General features: G+C 43.5%; 1 protein-coding gene across 1 annotated transcript in view; it reads left to right on the plus strand.

Moving 5' to 3' along the window:
* ARMH3 (armadillo like helical domain containing 3) overlaps nucleotides 1-18,054 on the plus strand; it is a 228,233-nt gene that overhangs the window by 35,461 nt on the left and 174,718 nt on the right. The window contains exons 6-14 of the mRNA XM_004700968.2: nucleotides 979-1,071; nucleotides 1,817-1,891; nucleotides 2,006-2,092; nucleotides 7,954-8,010; nucleotides 10,092-10,135; nucleotides 11,680-11,740; nucleotides 13,452-13,498; nucleotides 13,962-14,037; nucleotides 15,695-15,788. Coding sequence (XP_004701025.1) covers nucleotides 979-1,071; nucleotides 1,817-1,891; nucleotides 2,006-2,092; nucleotides 7,954-8,010; nucleotides 10,092-10,135; nucleotides 11,680-11,740; nucleotides 13,452-13,498; nucleotides 13,962-14,037; nucleotides 15,695-15,788 — 634 coding nt within the window. The remainder of the gene's footprint in view (nucleotides 1-978; nucleotides 1,072-1,816; nucleotides 1,892-2,005; nucleotides 2,093-7,953; nucleotides 8,011-10,091; nucleotides 10,136-11,679; nucleotides 11,741-13,451; nucleotides 13,499-13,961; nucleotides 14,038-15,694; nucleotides 15,789-18,054) is intronic.

Consider the following 18,054-nt stretch of genomic DNA (forward strand, 5'->3'; position numbering starts at 1 on the left):
TCTGTGGATTGGTTGCTCTGAGTGGGAATATTGTCCTCAAGGCTTGGTGGGCCAGGATGTGCTCCACTCTCTTCCTCCCCCTTTATTTGTACCAGTGTCCAGCACATTTTTAATGCAATTTTTGTGGTAAAATTAGGTGCCTCAGCTGATATTCGGGTCGGCTTATACTCGAGTATATACGATAATCCTTTTTTAACCTTGGTACAAAAGCTAATTAAGACTTTATCCACAAGCACTTAATGTATAAGTTTTATTTCTACCTAACTACCTTATTACATATATTTATTTTATTTTAATCCTCAAATTCTTTTGGAAAGAGTATAAATTACAAGTAAATAAAAGGAAAAATCTTCCCTTTTAAAAATTATTTCATTACAATTTAAGGTTTATTTGAACATGACAGAAGTCCTGGTGATACAGTGATTAGAACACTCAGTTGCTAACTGAAAGGTTGGTTGTTCCAGTGCTCCAGGGAGAAGGATGTGGCAGTCTCTTCCATAAAGATCTACGGCCTAGGAAACCTTACAGGGCAGTTCTGTTCTGTTCCACCAGGTTACTATGAGTTGACAGCAGTGGGTTTGGGTATTGGGGTTTGGGGACTATATATTAATTTACTACTCCCACTACCATCAACCCATAGTGACCCCCTGTGGGTTTCTGAGTCTGTGACTGTTTACGGGAGTAGAAAGCCCAGTCTTTCTCCTAAGAACTGTCGTTAGTTTTGAACCGCCCACCATGTGGATTGTACCCTAACACGTGACCACTACACCAGACAGTAGTGAAATCTTTGTTCTGTGTAAATTAGCTAGACTTTGAAGTCTCCCTTTCTTTGGTCTAGTTTATAAGGCCTCGGGGAATGATTCAGTTGCTTCAGTGTGTTAGCCACATTACCGTGTGTCATGTAACCCCAAGTTGGACGAATGCAGAGTATAGATCTTATTTGATGTGGTTTTAATACTTAACGGTTTTCTTTCTCAGAACTTGATGGAGAGTTTGGATTCATTGCTCTGTGCAGAAGGTTCTGAAAGTCTGAAGAGTTTATGTCTGAAACTTCTCCTTTGCTTGGTGACCGTAAGTGACCCATTGATGTTTCTTTCTCAAAGATATTAATTGGCCACTGGTCCATTAAGGAGTACAGTTAATTGACTACTTGAGTCCAAAGTTAGAAGGGAAAAGAGAGAAGGAGAAAACCCCAAGTTGTGTGTTGGGGCATAACATCATTCTCTTGGATGTCTTGTTTCCTGGAAGTTGCTTTTTGGGGCAAATTTTAGCCTGTAATTTTTAGCTTACAGGAAAATGATACTTTTTCCTGTGGAGGCACCACTGCAGGAGAACTACTCTCCTCTTGGTTTTTAGACTTGCCCTCTGGTCCAGTCTCGTTTGGAAATGGCTCTCATGATTCTGAGCCTTTCTCTTTGCTCAGGCTTTGATTTTATGGTTAGAAAGCTGACCTGCAGCGTCTGCTAGAAGGAGTGCAGGGTGTCATTACTCCAGGTGAATGCCATTCCCTGCCACCACATGAAGGCTCTGGGTTCATAAACCTCATTCTGTGCATTTGAGGAATGGAACCCAAGAAAGTGTAAGACAAACAAATGACTGTGTGTGAGAGAAACAGTGTGAAGTTCAATGATGCAGGAAGTTTTATTAGTATCTGTCTATCCATGTCCTTGTGGCTTGTATGCTTGTAAAAGCCCTAGTAAGTATGTAGTAGAATGGGTGAGTCTGTTTGTCTTAGATTCTAGAGGAGGAGATATACATGAAATGTTAGTGTGTCTTCATACAAAGTTTTTTTTTAAATGCTTCTTATTGCCGTCAGGTGACAGATAACATCAGTCAGAACACGATCCTGGAGTATGTAATGATCAACAGCATATTTGAAGCAATTTTACAAGTAGGTTGATTCTCTTGTCATTTCTTTCTCTTCTGGGCAAACCATCTTCTTCTATGCCTGCATTTCTGGGAACCAGGGGTCAGTGCAATTACATATTTCTGATTCTTGGTACAGATCCTCTCCCACCCCCCAAGTCGGAGGGAGCACGGGTATGATGCTGTTGTCCTCTTGGCTTTGCTGGTGAACTACAGAAAATATGAGGTGAGTGGGCCCCTTAATGGACCATGTTACCTTCCTACAATGTCTCTAAATATGGCCACCCCTAGTGGACTTTGCTAATGTAGGAGACATGCTCTCGGCAAATGGTATGCGGGTTTATTTTAATAAACCAAATCCTAAAAATATCACATTAAATGCATGGGACAGCGTGGATAGCTCTTGAAAGGAATCCTGTGATGCATCTTGTAATAAAGTGGGTCAGTATCTCTTATTGTAGTGGCTCCCAAACCGAACTGATCGTTGGAATCACCTTGGAACTTTCGAAAAAGCGTTTGTTGGGCCGTACTCAGGACACACTGAGTCAGAATTTGCTGTGGGGGACCTGAGAGTCTTACATGTTTGTTTTTTTAAAGTTACACCATTGAGTATGATGAGCCCTGGTGGCATCGGTGAGTACCTGTTGGGACTACTAACCTCAAAATCAGCAGTTCAAATCGACCAGCTGTTCTTGTTCAGAAGGAGAAAGATGAGGATTTCTGCACCATCCCCCCAGCCCTCCCACCCCCTTAGAGATTCATAGCTTCTGAAACTCACGAGGCAATTCTATTCCATCCTATAGGGTCACCAGGAGCAATTTACTCCGTGGTAGTGCGTTTGCTGCTTATGATGATTAACCAGACACCAGGATTGGGAACCACTGACTTAGTGCGTGCGTCTGTTTTGAAAAACTGGATTCAATATCTCGGGTTTCCTTAATGCAGCTCACTTGGCTAAGTGTCACTGATGGTCTGGGAGTGCTTCATGATTTCAATGGGACACTCAAGCTGCGGACTTAGCCTCATCAGCTCTAGCGTTCTCTTGACCTTTGAATTAGTCAGGGTGCACAATTAAAGTTTTGAGGTAAAGAGCACAACCCAGAGATTGGTGTTGGTGAATCTACACGAGTCCCCTCAAAAGGCAGAATACACAGAAAAGGCGGGGGAGAGAGATGCTCCGGGAAGACCAGAGGCCTCATCCGGAATTGCTTTGGAGCAGGAGGGAGCATGTGGCCCTGAGCCCTGAGTACCGGAACACAGAATCAGGAGATGCAGGGAGGCAACCTGTCTTTATTCATTTGAATGGCATTCGAAGAAGAACTGGACAAGCTGGAGAGAGAGAAGTGTCATTTGTGAGCTTTAGATCTGTACTCAGTGACTTTTGATATGATTCCTAGTCAGGGTTTTCTCCTTCAGGGTAAAAGTCGTGGGCATCCTCGAATCTGGAGCTTCCTCTGTCATTGGGAGGGATGCTATGAGAAAGGATTGTGTAAAGAGGGACTGGGATTTGTGGAGCAGTGTTAATGTGCTCTCAAATCCCAGGAGCTGATTGCTTTCACTCTCTTGGAGGAACTGATGAGTGGTGTGTAGAACCACTAATAAAGGCATAATTTATCAGCAACACCTGTTTCACTGGTGATATGGAGGGGCTGGTGTGGTAGCCATTTTTATCTCTGTCATGTGTAATAGCCTCTGGGGCCTTATTACAATGGCAAGAAAAATAGCTGAGGAAAAATCCTGAGGATAGTTAGAGAGAGTTGAGTTATATATGACAGGAACACGCCATTTTCAGTAATGAGTATTTTCAGAACATTCTGCTGGATGCAGCCACTTTGAGGCAATGGCTTGATTTCTTTGACTGTGAGCTGAACCCTGGCTCAGCCCAATCTGGCTCAGGCTGAAATGTCAGCCTGAAAAATTGTTCATAGCTAAGGAACTGGGGAAAATCATATTTCTGGAGTGAGGTATGCATCTGTAGTCTGTCAGAAGCCCCCAGAAGAATGTATATAGTGGGCAAGGGCAAGCTGGTGGGCATAATTTATCTAAGCTTTGAAGCTTTTGATATCAGTCATTCACCAGGCATGATGAAGGAAGCCTGGTGACCATGGGGCAGTAGGGCTTTTGACAGGAGCATGAGGAATTCCTGAAGAACCTAGCAAACCCCAAACGGAACGGAATTGTATGTAAATTAGTATTGAGGGCATGTGTGCACTGGAGAACAGTTACCAGTGTTCTTCTCGTGAACACCAGCCTGGATCCTGTGACCAATGGGAAAGTTGTATCCTTTTCAGAAAGATTGCAGAGGGCACCAGAGAGGCTTGACACCTAGCTAAATACTGAGAAGGCAAGTAAACAGTAAGACTTAGAGAAGTGATGGAAAAGATGTCTTTTATTATAAAATAAGTTTATAGAATAAATGTATCGTTCCTCCTCATTTCAAGTCATGCATTCCATTTTAGTTATTTCATTATTTCATCCAAAGAGATGATGATGCTGTTGTTGTCATTAGGTGCCCAACTGCCCACTCCTCACAGCTGTTATTCTATATGAGCTCTTTGTTGTAGCCACAGTGACAGGCCGTCTCATTGGGGGACCTCGTCTTTTTGTTGCTCCTTTCTTTACCAGGTATGCTCTTCTGCTTGAGGAGCCCCGCTGGCATATGGGGTGATGCGCTGGGCTGCCAACTGCAAGATCAGCAGTTTGAAGCCACCCTCTGAGGGGAAAAGATGAGGCTTTCTACTTCCATAAAGATCGACAAACTTGTGAGCCCAGGGGCTTCTACCATGATCTGTAGGATCGCTATGAGTCGGAATCGACTTGATGGCAGTGAATTTGAGAGTCCAAAGAGCTAGAGGAAGGAAAAAAAGTTACAGAGAAGTGCAGTGCTAAGTGTAGTTTAGATCAAGTAAAGACAAAATAAAACAAAGAAAACCAGACCCACCCTCCCCTACAAAACCTCTTGCCGTTGAGTTGATTCCAACTCATAGCCCCCCTCTAGCGCAGGGTCGAAATGCCCCATCTTGACAGAGGCAGCCTGCTCCATCTTTCTCTTGCTGAGTGGCTGGGAGGTTTCAGTGAGAAGCCTAGTGTTACACTGCTGTGCCTCCAGTGCTCTTCTCAGCAAAAGGCAGGTGTCTGTGAGGGTGAGCCTGTGAAGGCTAACTGATCCTGCAATTCTGTCTTGTCTATGAAAGTAGATTGCCTCCAGTTTTAAAAAGTGACCAGCACAACAGGAGTATAAGGAAAAACATGTTAAGGAACATCAGCATATGGGAGAATAGACATTTTTACCACACTAAGATCAAGGCTTCAAACTGGTTCATTTTTGTTCACCACCCTGCTGGGAATTTGCATTTCCACCTCATATCTACTGACTCAGGAGAAAAAAATATAGCTGCCGGTTAATGCACCCAGACCTTATGCCAGATAGTATGCTCAGAATTTTTTTTAAAGCATTTTTATACATAAAATTCACTTAAACCTTGTAGGCATCTAAGGGAAAAACATTATTCCTACCTTTCAGTGGAGGACATTGACGCTTAGGCTAATTAAGCTGCCTCGCTTGTCCTCATTGGAAAGTAGAGGAGCTCAGACTCAAACCCTTGCTTTTAGTCACCTGGCCTCTTTCACAACCACTGCTAAAGCGTATGCTGGGCTTAGTAATCAGACGATCCTTATTATTACTTCAAATGCTAACTCTTGGGAAGACTGTTCTTGAATAGGACTTTTAAGAATGATTGTCCCCCTCCCCACCAAAAAGGGCGGCCAATAACAGTGCCCTGCTCCTTCTATTGTTCTCATCATGGTGACATCTCTAGGTCAAGCCTACTGCTGACTCTGTTTTCCCAGGACCTGCTTCCATTGGCCCTTTTTTTTTTTTTTTTTAACATTTTATTAGGGGCGCATACAACTGTTATCCCAATCCATACACACATCAATTGTGTAAAGCGCATTTGTACATCGTTTCTCAAAACATTTTCTCTCCATTTAAACCCCCGACATTAGGTCCTCATTTTCCCCCTCCCTCCCCGCTCCCCCCTCCCGCATGAGCCCTTGATAGTTTATAAATGGGTATTTTGTCATATCTTGCCCTGTCCGACTTCTCCCTTCATCCACTTTTCGGTTGTCTGTCCCCCAGGGAGGAGGTCACACACAGTTCCATGTAATCGGTTCCCTCTTTCCTACCCATTCTCCCTTTACCCTCCCTGTTTTGCCACTCACACCACTGGTCCTATAGGGCTCATCCATCCTGGATTCCCTGTATTTTCAGTTCCTATCTGTACCAGTGTACCTCCTCTGGTCTAGCCAGTCTTGCAAGATAGAATTCGAGTCATGGTAGTGGGAGTGGGGAGGAAACCTTTAGGAACTAGAGGAAGGTTGTATTTCTCATCATTGTTACATCGCACCCTGACTGGCTCATCTCCTCCCCGAGACCCCTCTGCAAGGGGATCTCCAGTGGCCTACTAATGGGCTTTGGATCTCCACTCTGCACTGCCCCCATCATTCACTATGGTAAGATTTTTTGTTCTGATGTCCATTGGCTCTTGTCTGACGTCTGTAGCCTCAGCCGGATTTGACTGTTAGTCATAGGGAGAAGTGGTGAGAGCCCTGTATGCTTTCAAATCAGTTGATAAATGGAGTGAGTTTTCTCTCCTTGAGTTGTGTCTTAGAAACCTTACAAACATTTGGGATGTTAAGAGAGCAAAGCTGTCTCTTTCTCTATTCCCAAGTGGCCTATAAAAGATGCCCTGAGAAACTTCAGTAAATAAGGTCTATGTGGGGGGTTAGCCTTTCAGTTGGGCTTCCAAGTTCCTCAGTAATGAGTTTTCTTGGTAGCTGTAAAAACTGCCAGTCTGAGAACTTTTGTTCCTTGCTTCCCCTGGGTTAAAATTGGTGCCTAATCTATTTGAGATCTTTGCTCCCATCCCAGGGGTCAGATGTTTTCAAGGTGAGCAGGTTATTGGTTTTCATGGGACTTGTAGGAGATGGCCCAACTGCTCAATGAGTTTAAATATATGTCCATTTCCATATGCTACCCAGCTGGAATTGGGTCTGGAAAAACTGGAGAAATCTTCCAGTGTTGTTCGTGATGGGACAATCGTGAAATCCCAGTGTCCTGACCAGATTGTAGTTTGGGTAATTACATGCTTTTTTCCCAGTCCCCCTGCAGTGTTATTTGGGTATGAGATCCATAAACGGCCTTGCTGGCTGTTAAGCAGCTGCCACTTTTCCACCCCCAAGGTGGCTTTGTTTTACGGGTGGGTGAGCCAGTTCTTGCATATAGTTTCTGAAATGGTTAGGGAGCCTTTGGGATGAGCATGTGCGTTAGAAACTTCAAGATATGTGCTTTGTGGTAAAGGAGGTTTTATGTCCCCCAAATGACAGCTATCCCTATGGTCTTAGTGAATTACTGGCAGGGTAGGGCACAGTGAGTTCTGCAGAGTGTTCACTTCTTCAGAACAAGTAAGAAAGGCAGTAGGGAGAAGGGGCTGATTCAGCCTAGAGCAGTGCTTCTCAACCACCCTAGTGCCTCAACCCTTTAATACAGTTCCTCATGTGGTGGTGACCCCCAAACCATTATCTTTGTTGCTACTTCATCACTGTCATTTTGCTACTGTTTTGTTTTTTTTTTAAACATTTTATTAGGGGCTCATAAAACTGTTATCCCAATCCATACACACATCAATTGTGTAAAGCGCATTTGTGCATCGTTTCTCAAAACATGTTCTCTCCACTTAAACCCCCGACATTAGGTCCTCATTTTTCCCCTCCCTCCCTATTTTGCTACTGTTAATGAATCAGCTGACCCTTGTGAATGGGTTGTTCGACCCTCAAAGGGATCGAGACCCACAGGTTGAGGAAAGTGCAGGTAGAAAAGAACTCACATGCGCGCGCGTGCGCGCGCGCGCCATGATGAATGTCCACACACATTGAGCGGGTACTGAAAATGGGGGGAATCAGCTGGCAAGATGGATTGGGCTTGTTTGTGAAGAGTGTCATTGTACACGTGTTTCTGTGAACTCTTTTAAGTAGCTAATGGACTTAACTAAGCCACACTCACCTTGAGTTCCTTCTCTTGTTTAACAGTCTGTGAACCCCTACATTGTGAAGCTGTCGATTGTGGATGATGAGGCCACGCTCAATGTGAGTATCTGGTTCCATGCCTATCGTCTTAGTTCCTGGCGCCGCAGTCAGTGAGCATTTAGAACAGAGAGCCAAGAGTTTGTATGCTGATTTCATCTGGTTATAAACAGGGAATTATTATTTCTTTTTAGACCCTCCGTGCTATTGTCTTACTGTCTTTTTGTCATGGAGGGGAGTTTTGAGGGGCCGTTTGCTGGCTGACCATGATAAAATGGCTGGTTATATTTCATATTATGGTATGTGAGGTTGACTATTTAACAAAGTCAATAAATTACATTTCTGAGAATGAGAATGCCCAAATGACTAAATGATGGCTGATGCTCCATGTGGAGCTAGCCAGATGAGATTTATAGCCTGACTTGGTGAAGCTGAACTGTGGAGGGTGATAGATATCTGATACATATATCCTTGAAAACTTGGAAAATAATACCTGCTTGCTGACTCTAGGGAGGGGTTGTCAAGGAAAGAAGATGGACAGGTGACTTGAGTTTATTTCCTTTTCACTCTGCTCACTTAATTCTTCCAATTTCCCTTATGTAAAATATATGCACATGATTCATCCTTATGACCTTAATTACCTTTGTGTTACACTTAGCAGCTTCCAGGGGGAAAGTTGATAGGCCAATCTCACTTTTTAAAAAAAAATCTTTTTATTAGGGGCTCATACAACTCTTATCACAATCCATACATACATCAATTGTGTAAAGCATATTTGTACATTCATTGCCCACATCATTCTCAAAACATTTCCTTTCGACTTAAACCCCTGGCATTAGGTCCTCATTTTTCCCCTCCCTCCCTGCTCCCCCCTCCCTCATGAGCCCTTGATAATTTATAAATTATTATTTTGTCATATCTTGCCCTCTCCGACATCTCCCTTCACCCACTTCTCTGTTGTCCGTCCCCCAGGGAGGAGGTCACATATAGTTCCTTGTAATCGGTTCCCTCTTTCCAACCCGCTCTCCCTCTACCCTCCCAGTATTGCCACTCACACCACTGGTCCTGAAGGGATCATCCTCCCTAGATTCCCTGTGTTTCCAGTTCCTATCTGTACTAGTGTACGTCCTCTGGTCTAGCCAGACTTGCAAGGTAGAATTCGGATCATGATAGTGGGGGCGGGGAGGAAGCATTTAGGAACCAGAGGAAAGTTGTATTTTTGCTACATCGCCCCCTGACTGGCTCGTCTCCTCCCTGAGAACCCTCGGCAAGGGCATCTCCAGTAGGCCAATCTCACTTTATTGGGACTGTTTCTTTTTATCGTTTCTCTTCTTTTCTTGTGGCCTGAAAGACGGAGCAGCTGGTCTCTAGAGACCGTCATTGAGCAAGGACTCATTACCACCCTTATTGTGGCTGTTTAGGAGGGCTTTTGCCGAAGATTCTACTTTCATTTTTGAGGTGAAAATGATCCCAGTAAAACTGTCAGTGATCTGGGCTGCCTGGTCTCTTTGACCTCTTGTTATTCTATTTTAATTGTATTTGGGAACATTAATGAAGAGAATTATATCAGAAGAGTCTTTTCAGAGAAGTTCCTCTTCTTTGACATTTTCCTTTTCTTGGAATTTCAGTTCTTGTCAGCTTTCAGGCAAAACTTCTTGAGCTTGGGCCATTAGTAGTCCAATTAGTAGCAGCCATTGGAGTCCAATTAGTAGCGGCCGGACAATGAAAACCTTCTGCGTGATAACCCACAATCCCATCAAGTGTAGGTGTCTGCTTTTTCAGCACATACCATCCCCACCCCCACCCCAAAATGGTTCTGAGGAGCTCTGGTGGTGTAGTGGTTACCCGTTGGGCTTCGAGCCGCAGAGTTGGCAGTTTGAAATCACCAGCAGCTCCTTGGAAGACTGGACTCTCTACTTCCATAAACAGAAATCCACAGGGGGGTTTTCTGAGTCAGCATTGACTGGATGGCAGTGAGGGAGGGACGAAGGAGGGGGAGGGAATGGTTCCAGCATCTCCCCCTCCCCCGCAGTGGGCAGTATTGTCCACTTTAGGAAACACTGAATTAGTGTTTGCCTTGTCCTAGTAGTCGTACCTTTCCTAGGAAAGTACTCACTTCTCCCTGCTATCTTTTCTTTTCCTAGGGAATGGGACTTGTGATTGCTCAGGCTTTATCTGAATACAACAGGTAAGTCACTTTTCAGAAGGGAGGGAGGATCCTGGGTTCATTTGAAGTGGTCAATTAGGAAATAAGTGAGTTTGTGTCAACTTCCCATGGCATATCCTGGAAGAGTCTTCAGCGGCACAGCTGCTGGCAGTGGTAGTTTTTCTAGCATGGATTGTTTCTAACCCCAGGGGGTTATAAGCAGCCATCAGGGTAATGTCCATCTTTTGTTTAAGCAATTGGGCACACCCTTTTGCAACCTTACTGCGGAGCAGTTTGAACTGATTTTCCCACCATAAACATGCTCTAACATTTTTTAATGTCCCCCAAATGTCATTTTCTATGTGAAAAAGCTTGTGAAACACTGCTTTTCTGAACAACTTTTACAAAAACACGAGGAGGCAGCATACTAATCTGACCAAACCTAAAACCAAACTCACTGTCATTGAGTTGATTCTGACTCATAGCGACTCAAAACAAATCGGTCTCGGAGGAAGGACACGATGCTCCTTAGAAGCAAGGGTGAGGAGGCTTCATCTCGTGTGTTTTGGATGTAGTGTGAGGAGAGCCCAGTCCTTGGACATTATGCTTGGTCAAGTAGGCAGTGATAAAGAGGAAGACCCTCACCTCGGTGAATTGACACAGTTGCTGCAACAATGAGCTTAAACATGGCAGCAATTTGAAGCTGGCACAGGACTGGGCAGTGGTTTTGTTCTGTGTTCATAGGGTTGCGCTGAGTTAGAACCACCTTGACGACACCTAACATCAGCCACCACACCAAATCTCTATGGGAGCAGGTACTATCCTCAACTTCCTTTCCAGGAGTAGCTATTAGATTTGAACTGCTGAGCTTGTGATTAACAGTGTAAATACTGACCCAACAGCATTACCAAGGCTCCTTACATTAGTTTGGCAGGTACTTCTTTCATCAGGAATCAGCTTTTACTTCCCAGAAGCCTTCCCTATCCTGGGGGCTTGCTTTCTTGATGCTTGCTTTTCCTTGTGGATGGGCAAGGATCTGATACTCAAGTGAGTGGAAACCAGAGGGGTCCTTGCTCCTGGCCCAGCCCAGGCAGAATTGCTCTTGTTCTTCGTCATACTCCTTCCACACAACCGGCTGTTGGAATTTCAAATCTGTTCCATCTCCACAAATAGTTTAGCTCACAGATTTCCCTCCTCCTCTTTCTCCTCCTCCAAAAACAAACAAGATTTTCACTGTGAACAGTCTTAAAGTAATTTCACTGTCACACTTTTCAAGTAATAGTCTGTTTGGGAAATAGCTGGATCAGCCATATGTTAGAGTAGTTTCACACTTTTGCAGCTTGCTTTCTAAGTCTCTCCCAAAGTAGTCCGGCGTTTTGGTACACACTCTACCTTAAGAGCAGATGGAGGCCTCTCACTGCACAGGGGGAACTGCAAAGGCTAGGCGATCACCATGTTTTGGTTTCTGGAGTCTTTGCATTCTAAAAGGCCCCTGACCTGATGACCTAGCAGGGCAACAACCAAGATAGACTGGCTGTATCATTTCTGTAAAAAGGTGAATCTAGTTTTTTGTTGTTGTTGTTCAGGCAATATAAAGACAAGGAAGAAGAACACCAGAGTGGCTTTTTCTCTGCTTTAACAAACATGGTAAGTCTGACCTGCCTTTTTCCTCCTGCTGAGAAATACCCGAGGGAGGCAGGGGGAGGCCAGTCTCTGCACAGAAGTCCTGAGGTTTGATGTGATGGCATGATGAGAGAGAGGTTGCTCAGGTTAGATTTATCGAGAACCATGTCTTCGTTTCCAAAAACCTACTGCCGTTGAGTCAATGCTGACTAATAGTGGCCCCGTAGGACAGAGTAGAATTGGCCCTGTGGGTTTCCCAGACTAAGTTGTTAACAGGATTAGACAGCTGGTGGTTTCGAATGGCTGACCTTGTGGTTAGCGGCCCATTGTGTAACCCACTATATTATCAGAATTCCGAAACGACATGAATGACCCAGGGGAAAGGAGAACTTGAACTTCTCTGGGACTGATTTTCAAGCCATATTTTTTGCTTTCAAAAGATTGGACCCTCTTTGGGCCCTGACCTTGTGGAAGACAGAGTAGGCTGGTTCATGCTGGGTCCTTCTGAAAACCTCTCTGCTGTCAGCTGTGTCCACTTGAATTCTTCTTGTTGGATGCCAGCCACTGCGGGAAGGCGAGAGGCCCAAGGTTTAAGAAAGCTCAGCCCTGGCGGCATTTGGGGCCGGATAATCTGATACTAATGTTTAAGAAACAAGTCTAGGAATGTGTCTTTATAAAGGGCCTTACATGTGGGCAGATTCAGTAAATCTGTCCACGAGTATCCAGGTAATCAGCCCAAGGGTATGGCAGATTTTTAGTTCATTTCAAAAGAGATACCCGCCACTGCCACCATCAAATAAAGGAGACAAATTTTTTCGACTCATTACCTCAGCGCTCTCCCCATCTGCCTTCTCATAGCCTACCTTTAAGGAAAAGGCCTGATAGTTAAATTAGACCTTTTATTTATTTATTTTTAAAAATTAGACCTTTTAATCTTGAAGCATAAATGAGTAATGCATCTCCCATAGGCTGCAACAGTATGGGTACTGTATTATTACTTGACTAAATGAATTAAGAGATCATTATATTACTCCAAGATTAGCCAAGGGGTAAAAGCTTTGTACCAAACAAATGAAGCCCCAACTGCAGAGCTTGGGGCATTAATCAGCATTTGGGAAAGGTTTTTCAGGGAGTGGGCATCTTTCTCATCTTTCTCTGACATCACATATTAGAGCCACCTGCTCCATTAACCTGTTCGGCTGCTCTGACTACGATACAAACTAAGCTCCCTCGAATCTGGTAAAAATGGAGAATGGGTTTGGTGTAGACAGCTCTGGTCTGAAATCCAAGTATGTATTCCCCTGAGGACAGCTCTAAGTAGGATGAGGTCAGCCTGATTTCCGTGAATTAATTTTTAATTTCAAACAAACAACTTCCAGGAAAGATGCAGAATGATGAGAATGTCTAGGCTGACATTTATTCATTACCACTTGTGTATCAAAAAATGAGGGCTGAGATTTTTTAAAAGCCTCTTTAAAGCTCCTGTAAAATGATTTTGTGGGTTTTCCATTATTACCTTTACTACTTAGGAGACTTTTAAGATCTTAGAAGTAGGCTGGTTTTGTTGGATGGGACCAGTGGTCCAAAGATCAAGTTCCCACTGGCTGATTCCCCCTTTCGTCACAACCGCCCCCCCCGCCCCTTTTTTTTCTGTTTTGTTGTTTTTTGGAAGGATGGAAGGGTCTTAGGCTCAGAGCTGCATTTCTCTCTCTGTAATTCCACTTTTTTTCCACAGGTGGGCAGCATGTTCATAGCAGATGCCCACGAGAAAATCTCTGTACAGTAAGTGCCTGGTATTTGTTGCTTTGACTTGGATGGTGGTGGGGGTCTCCAGCTGGCTTTGCTAGTGTGAAATGTTACCTCTTGCTAATCCTGAACATATTTAAAGTTCCTTAGTGACTTAGTAAATGGTTCTTGGGTCTTAAACAATCACGCACCCCAAGAAACTGAGAAATGGTTGCTATCTGTCTCTGGAGTGAAATAGAAGAGGGCTTGCCTGTCTGAACCAGTTAAGGATTCGGCAGGGGTGGGAAAGGGAGAGGGATGGTAGTGAATGAAGTAGATAAAACTCTTCCTGAGAAATTGAAGTTAAGGCCTGGCCTCCTCACCTGTATACCTTTTACATGTATACCCAAGAGGGAAACGGAGAGGAACACAAAGGGCTGATCTGGGGGAGCTGAGGTCAAATGGGATAGCGATGGTGGTCACTGTCAGAGGCTCACTGATATGTTTTCTTCCTCTTTAGAACCAATGAGGCCATTCTTCTGGCACTTTATGAAGCCGTTCATTTAAATCGCAACTTCATCACAGTGTTAGCCCAGGTTGGTTATGTTAAAACCCCAATCTGAATTGTTTTGGAAATGTTGATGGCAATATATGTACAAGTGTGCTTAATACTATGGAATAATGGATTGTTATACGATTTGTAAGAGCCCCCAATAAAATGATTAATTACAAAACAAAACAAAACCCAATCCGTTTTCTCCATGGATTACCCAGATTCATTCCACAACAAGCCTATCCAGCTATACCGATTTCAATCTGGTTGGGCATTGCTAAGTGGGGGTAACCAGGGGTTGCACCAGTTGCCTTGGCTTCATGCTGTCCCCAAGCCTATGTGTTTCTGTCTGGTGTTAACATGCAGAGTAAATGGTTTTGACCAGTTTACTGGTCCTGTTGACCCGTATGAGCTGAGATGACATCATTTTGCTCCCTGGAAATCCCCTGGCTTTCTCTGTGTCTAAGGATTTTTCTCTCAAACTTCCTGCTTTCTAAGCCACTGTGGAATCACAGCCTGAGATAAAATAAACTAAGTCATTTATCTTATTATTTTACTTGTGCCCAGGGAAGAAAAGTGAAAAATAACCTGCCCAGCCTTAGGTTCGCTTTTAGCAGATAAAATGGTCCGCAAACATCGAAAGCAGGAAGTCATGGAATACTGAGTGCTGGGTCACATGCTTGAGGGATAGCCTTTGTACTAGCCCAGAAGGGGACTAAAATAGGCCGAGAACTCAAGTGCTGTCCATGAATGCTGTCTTTAAAAATTGATACAGTGATTTTAGCTTAAAGCCAGACTGTTTAAAATATGTATGTAGAGTTCCTTTAAAAGAAAGTCTGCTTTGTTTCTTAAAGAGCAGGTGTGTCTGGTGTCTACAAATTGAGCTTTACCTTAAAAAACAAGGAAACACACACACAAAGGTCCCGCCTACAAAGTATGCTAATTTGGGGTCTCCTTAGGAGGACATGTATTTGTTTCGAGACTGAGCAAATAAAAGGCTATACCCCTGTTTTCACCTCATTCTTTGACTGCTTCCCAAATTCTGTAACAGGCATTGGTGTTAGAGAGGAGAAAGGAGATAAAGAGAAGCTGCCTCGCAGGGTCATTCTCAGTTGTGGTGACACGGGTTAGCTGAGAGAGACGCAAGAGTTGTCTGTTTGGGTCCCCACTGGGTGTCTCCCATATAGCTCTCTCTTCTCATCCCACACATACTCTTGTTTGTTTGGGAATGAGAAGATGCCACCTGAATAGCCCCACCCCCCCTTTTCAAAATAGCTCTTGATATTCCCTTGGCTCATGTGCAATTGGTAGCCAATTACATGATCATTAGAATTTTCTGTTGGTATATGTTTTAGGTTGGTCTGTTGAGAGCATTTCTTACCCAAATCGACATAGGGCCACCAATGCCCTCTTTCTTGTAGACTGATCCTGAATATTTGTTTACCCCAATTTTTCATTTGGATGGTTCTGCAGACAAACTTATGTAATGGAAACTTAGTTGCTAGGAGAAAACTAGCCCACAGAACTTCTTATTAGAATTTAGCAGTTATCAAGAGTAATCAGGGACTTGTGGGAACCAAATGTAGAGGTCATTTCTCCTTAGTGAGCTTTCTGTTTAATTATGAGGTCAGGAAATCCAGTAGGGTCTTGAGCAGGGGAAACTGAAGGAGAACGGGGTTTTCTGTTTTCTTGTCTTTCAGAGTCACCCAGAAATAGGCTTGGTGACGACCCCTGTGAGTCCCACTCCAACAACCCCAGTCACACCGCTTGGGACCACACCACCCTCCTCTGACGGTGAGCCACCAACGGTTTTGCTTTCTTGATTAATGTCTTTCAGGGTGAGTAGAGTTGTGTTGAACAAAGAACACAGTTTTTAATTCTTTCAATTAGGAAATTTGTCTGAAGTCCTGCCTCCTGAAGCTCCGAAGAACACTTGGGATAAAATAGTCAAGTGCTTTTCTCTGTAAGAGAACTACGTAGTCACACCTTGTCCTACTCGATAGAGGGTGGTTCTAGATCCGAAAGGGACCTCAGAGCTCAGCAATACCCAGTCTGCCCAACTTTCAGGGTGCTTGTGGGACTCTGATGAGCTATTTTATGAAAAATACTTCCCTATGACCATTAAGCCCTGAAATACATGTAAAATGGTAATGTTATCTTATGCTACCACTTTACAAATGAGGGAATTGAGGCCAGAGAAGTGAAACAATTTGCCTGAGGCTAGGGAAAATTGGACTAGGACTATCTTTCTGGTTCACAGCTACATGCCCAGCCTAGTGCCTGGCACAGTAGTTACTTTGTACATATTACTTTAACCAGTGAATGAGAAAGCAAAGCTCAGAGTCACTCGCTGTTACATACATGTTTCTCCCAAATGGAATTGACAGACTTTAAGTTGTGTTATAAGTGGGAGTTTGGTGGTTATTTAAGACTCTCTCCTCCCCGCCTCCACTTCACCCTCTCTAAAAAACAACAAAAAACATTTCTCCTTTCTACATTTTTCTGGCCGGAACTTAAGGAAAAGGCAAAAGGAAAGAAATTAATGAATTTTCTCCAATAAACTTTGTGGCACTTGAAATGCTTTTCTTGTAAGCTGAGTCTGTTTGATGGGATACTTTAACCGAGAAATAATCTACGCTAATGCTTCATGTCATAACCAGTAAGCATTGACCTCATTTTGGGCAAAGAAGTATAGGCAATCATAACTTTGATTCTTTCCTTGTGCCTCCCTTCTGTCTTGTCGTGACATCACCTTTGTTCTGCTTCCTCTCCTTCAAATTTTCGTACAGCACCTGTGGCAGGAGCATTTCAAGGCAGAGCAAGCAATATTGGTTCAGAAGCATGGCAGGGAGGTGCCATTGATATTCACGTCTGTGGTAGCAAACTGGATGGTTTTTAGAATTGAAAGCCAAACTCTAAAATATCTTAATGAGAAGGAGCAAGTAGTGAAGACTGCCTACTTATCTCTGCTTATTCAGGTCACTGAATAATCCAATGGGAAGACCGTTCTTTCTCTTTAAGGATGAAGCCTGCCTGGTTACCATGGATATCAAAAGCCATATATATATTTCTGAGCTCCATGTGATGTTGGGGTTTGGATGCTTCAGAGAACTGCCTTTCAAACTGTTCATTGTGAACACTTCCACCCACACACTTGATTATGCAATGGCAGGATTTGTGCTTACTTCCCTACAACCAGTGAGCTTTGATTTTTTTCTAGTGCGAAGATGGAGTCAACCCACTTTCAAATGACTCTCTCCCTCGACAAAGACTGCTGGGCAGGATTAGGGAGCTAAAGATCAAGCAATGACTCCTCTTTAGGAGGAGATTGGAATTTGTGAAGGATTTTATTCTGTCTGTTCTGTTTTGTGTCCCCCCCCCTACCCCCAACTTGTTCCTTTTCCTAAATATTGTAAGCTTGTTTTTAATTTTTGGCTTTTAATTATAGTGGTGCTCAGTAACCCAGTTATATTTAAAGGCATGCCACTGGAGCCATTATTTTTAAAAGCCAGCAGGTTAGCTGTAACATTTGTTCTCAGCTCAGACGTGACATTTGACAACCAGGCTTGGCATGAGAGGACTTTCTGGTAAACTAAAAATACATATACTTCTATATTTCTACATATTATATAAGACAGCTTTCCAGTTACTTCTGAGTGTGAGTGGGGGGGGAGGGGGTGGTTGAGGGAGAAAGTCCTGAACCAGTCAGTGGAATGATTATGGGCTCTGAGCATCAAATAGGCTGTGGTTCAAGATGACAGTCTCAGGTCATTAAACCATAACATGAGTTAAGACCTTTTAGTATTTAAACATAAAAATATATTTGTCTTTTATTAGTTCTTGGGGGCTGAACTGTGGGAAAACAGCCAAGGGTTGGACATACTAATTTCTTCTCATAAGGCTTTTTGCTGTGCTTGCTGTGCATTATGGATCTATAATATGCAAATGTTTCCCGTTGCTAATAAACGTTCTCTGCATACATTGTAATAACTCCAGAGGGATTCATTATTGTTATGAACACATATTATGAGTAATATTCCAAACTTAGCTGAGTCTTCAT

This window comes from Echinops telfairi, unplaced genomic scaffold, assembly GCF_000313985.2.
Source record: "Echinops telfairi isolate 266 unplaced genomic scaffold, ASM31398v2 ScPeMD7_70;HRSCAF=299, whole genome shotgun sequence".
Classification (NCBI taxonomy): Eukaryota; Metazoa; Chordata; class Mammalia; order Afrosoricida; family Tenrecidae; genus Echinops; species Echinops telfairi.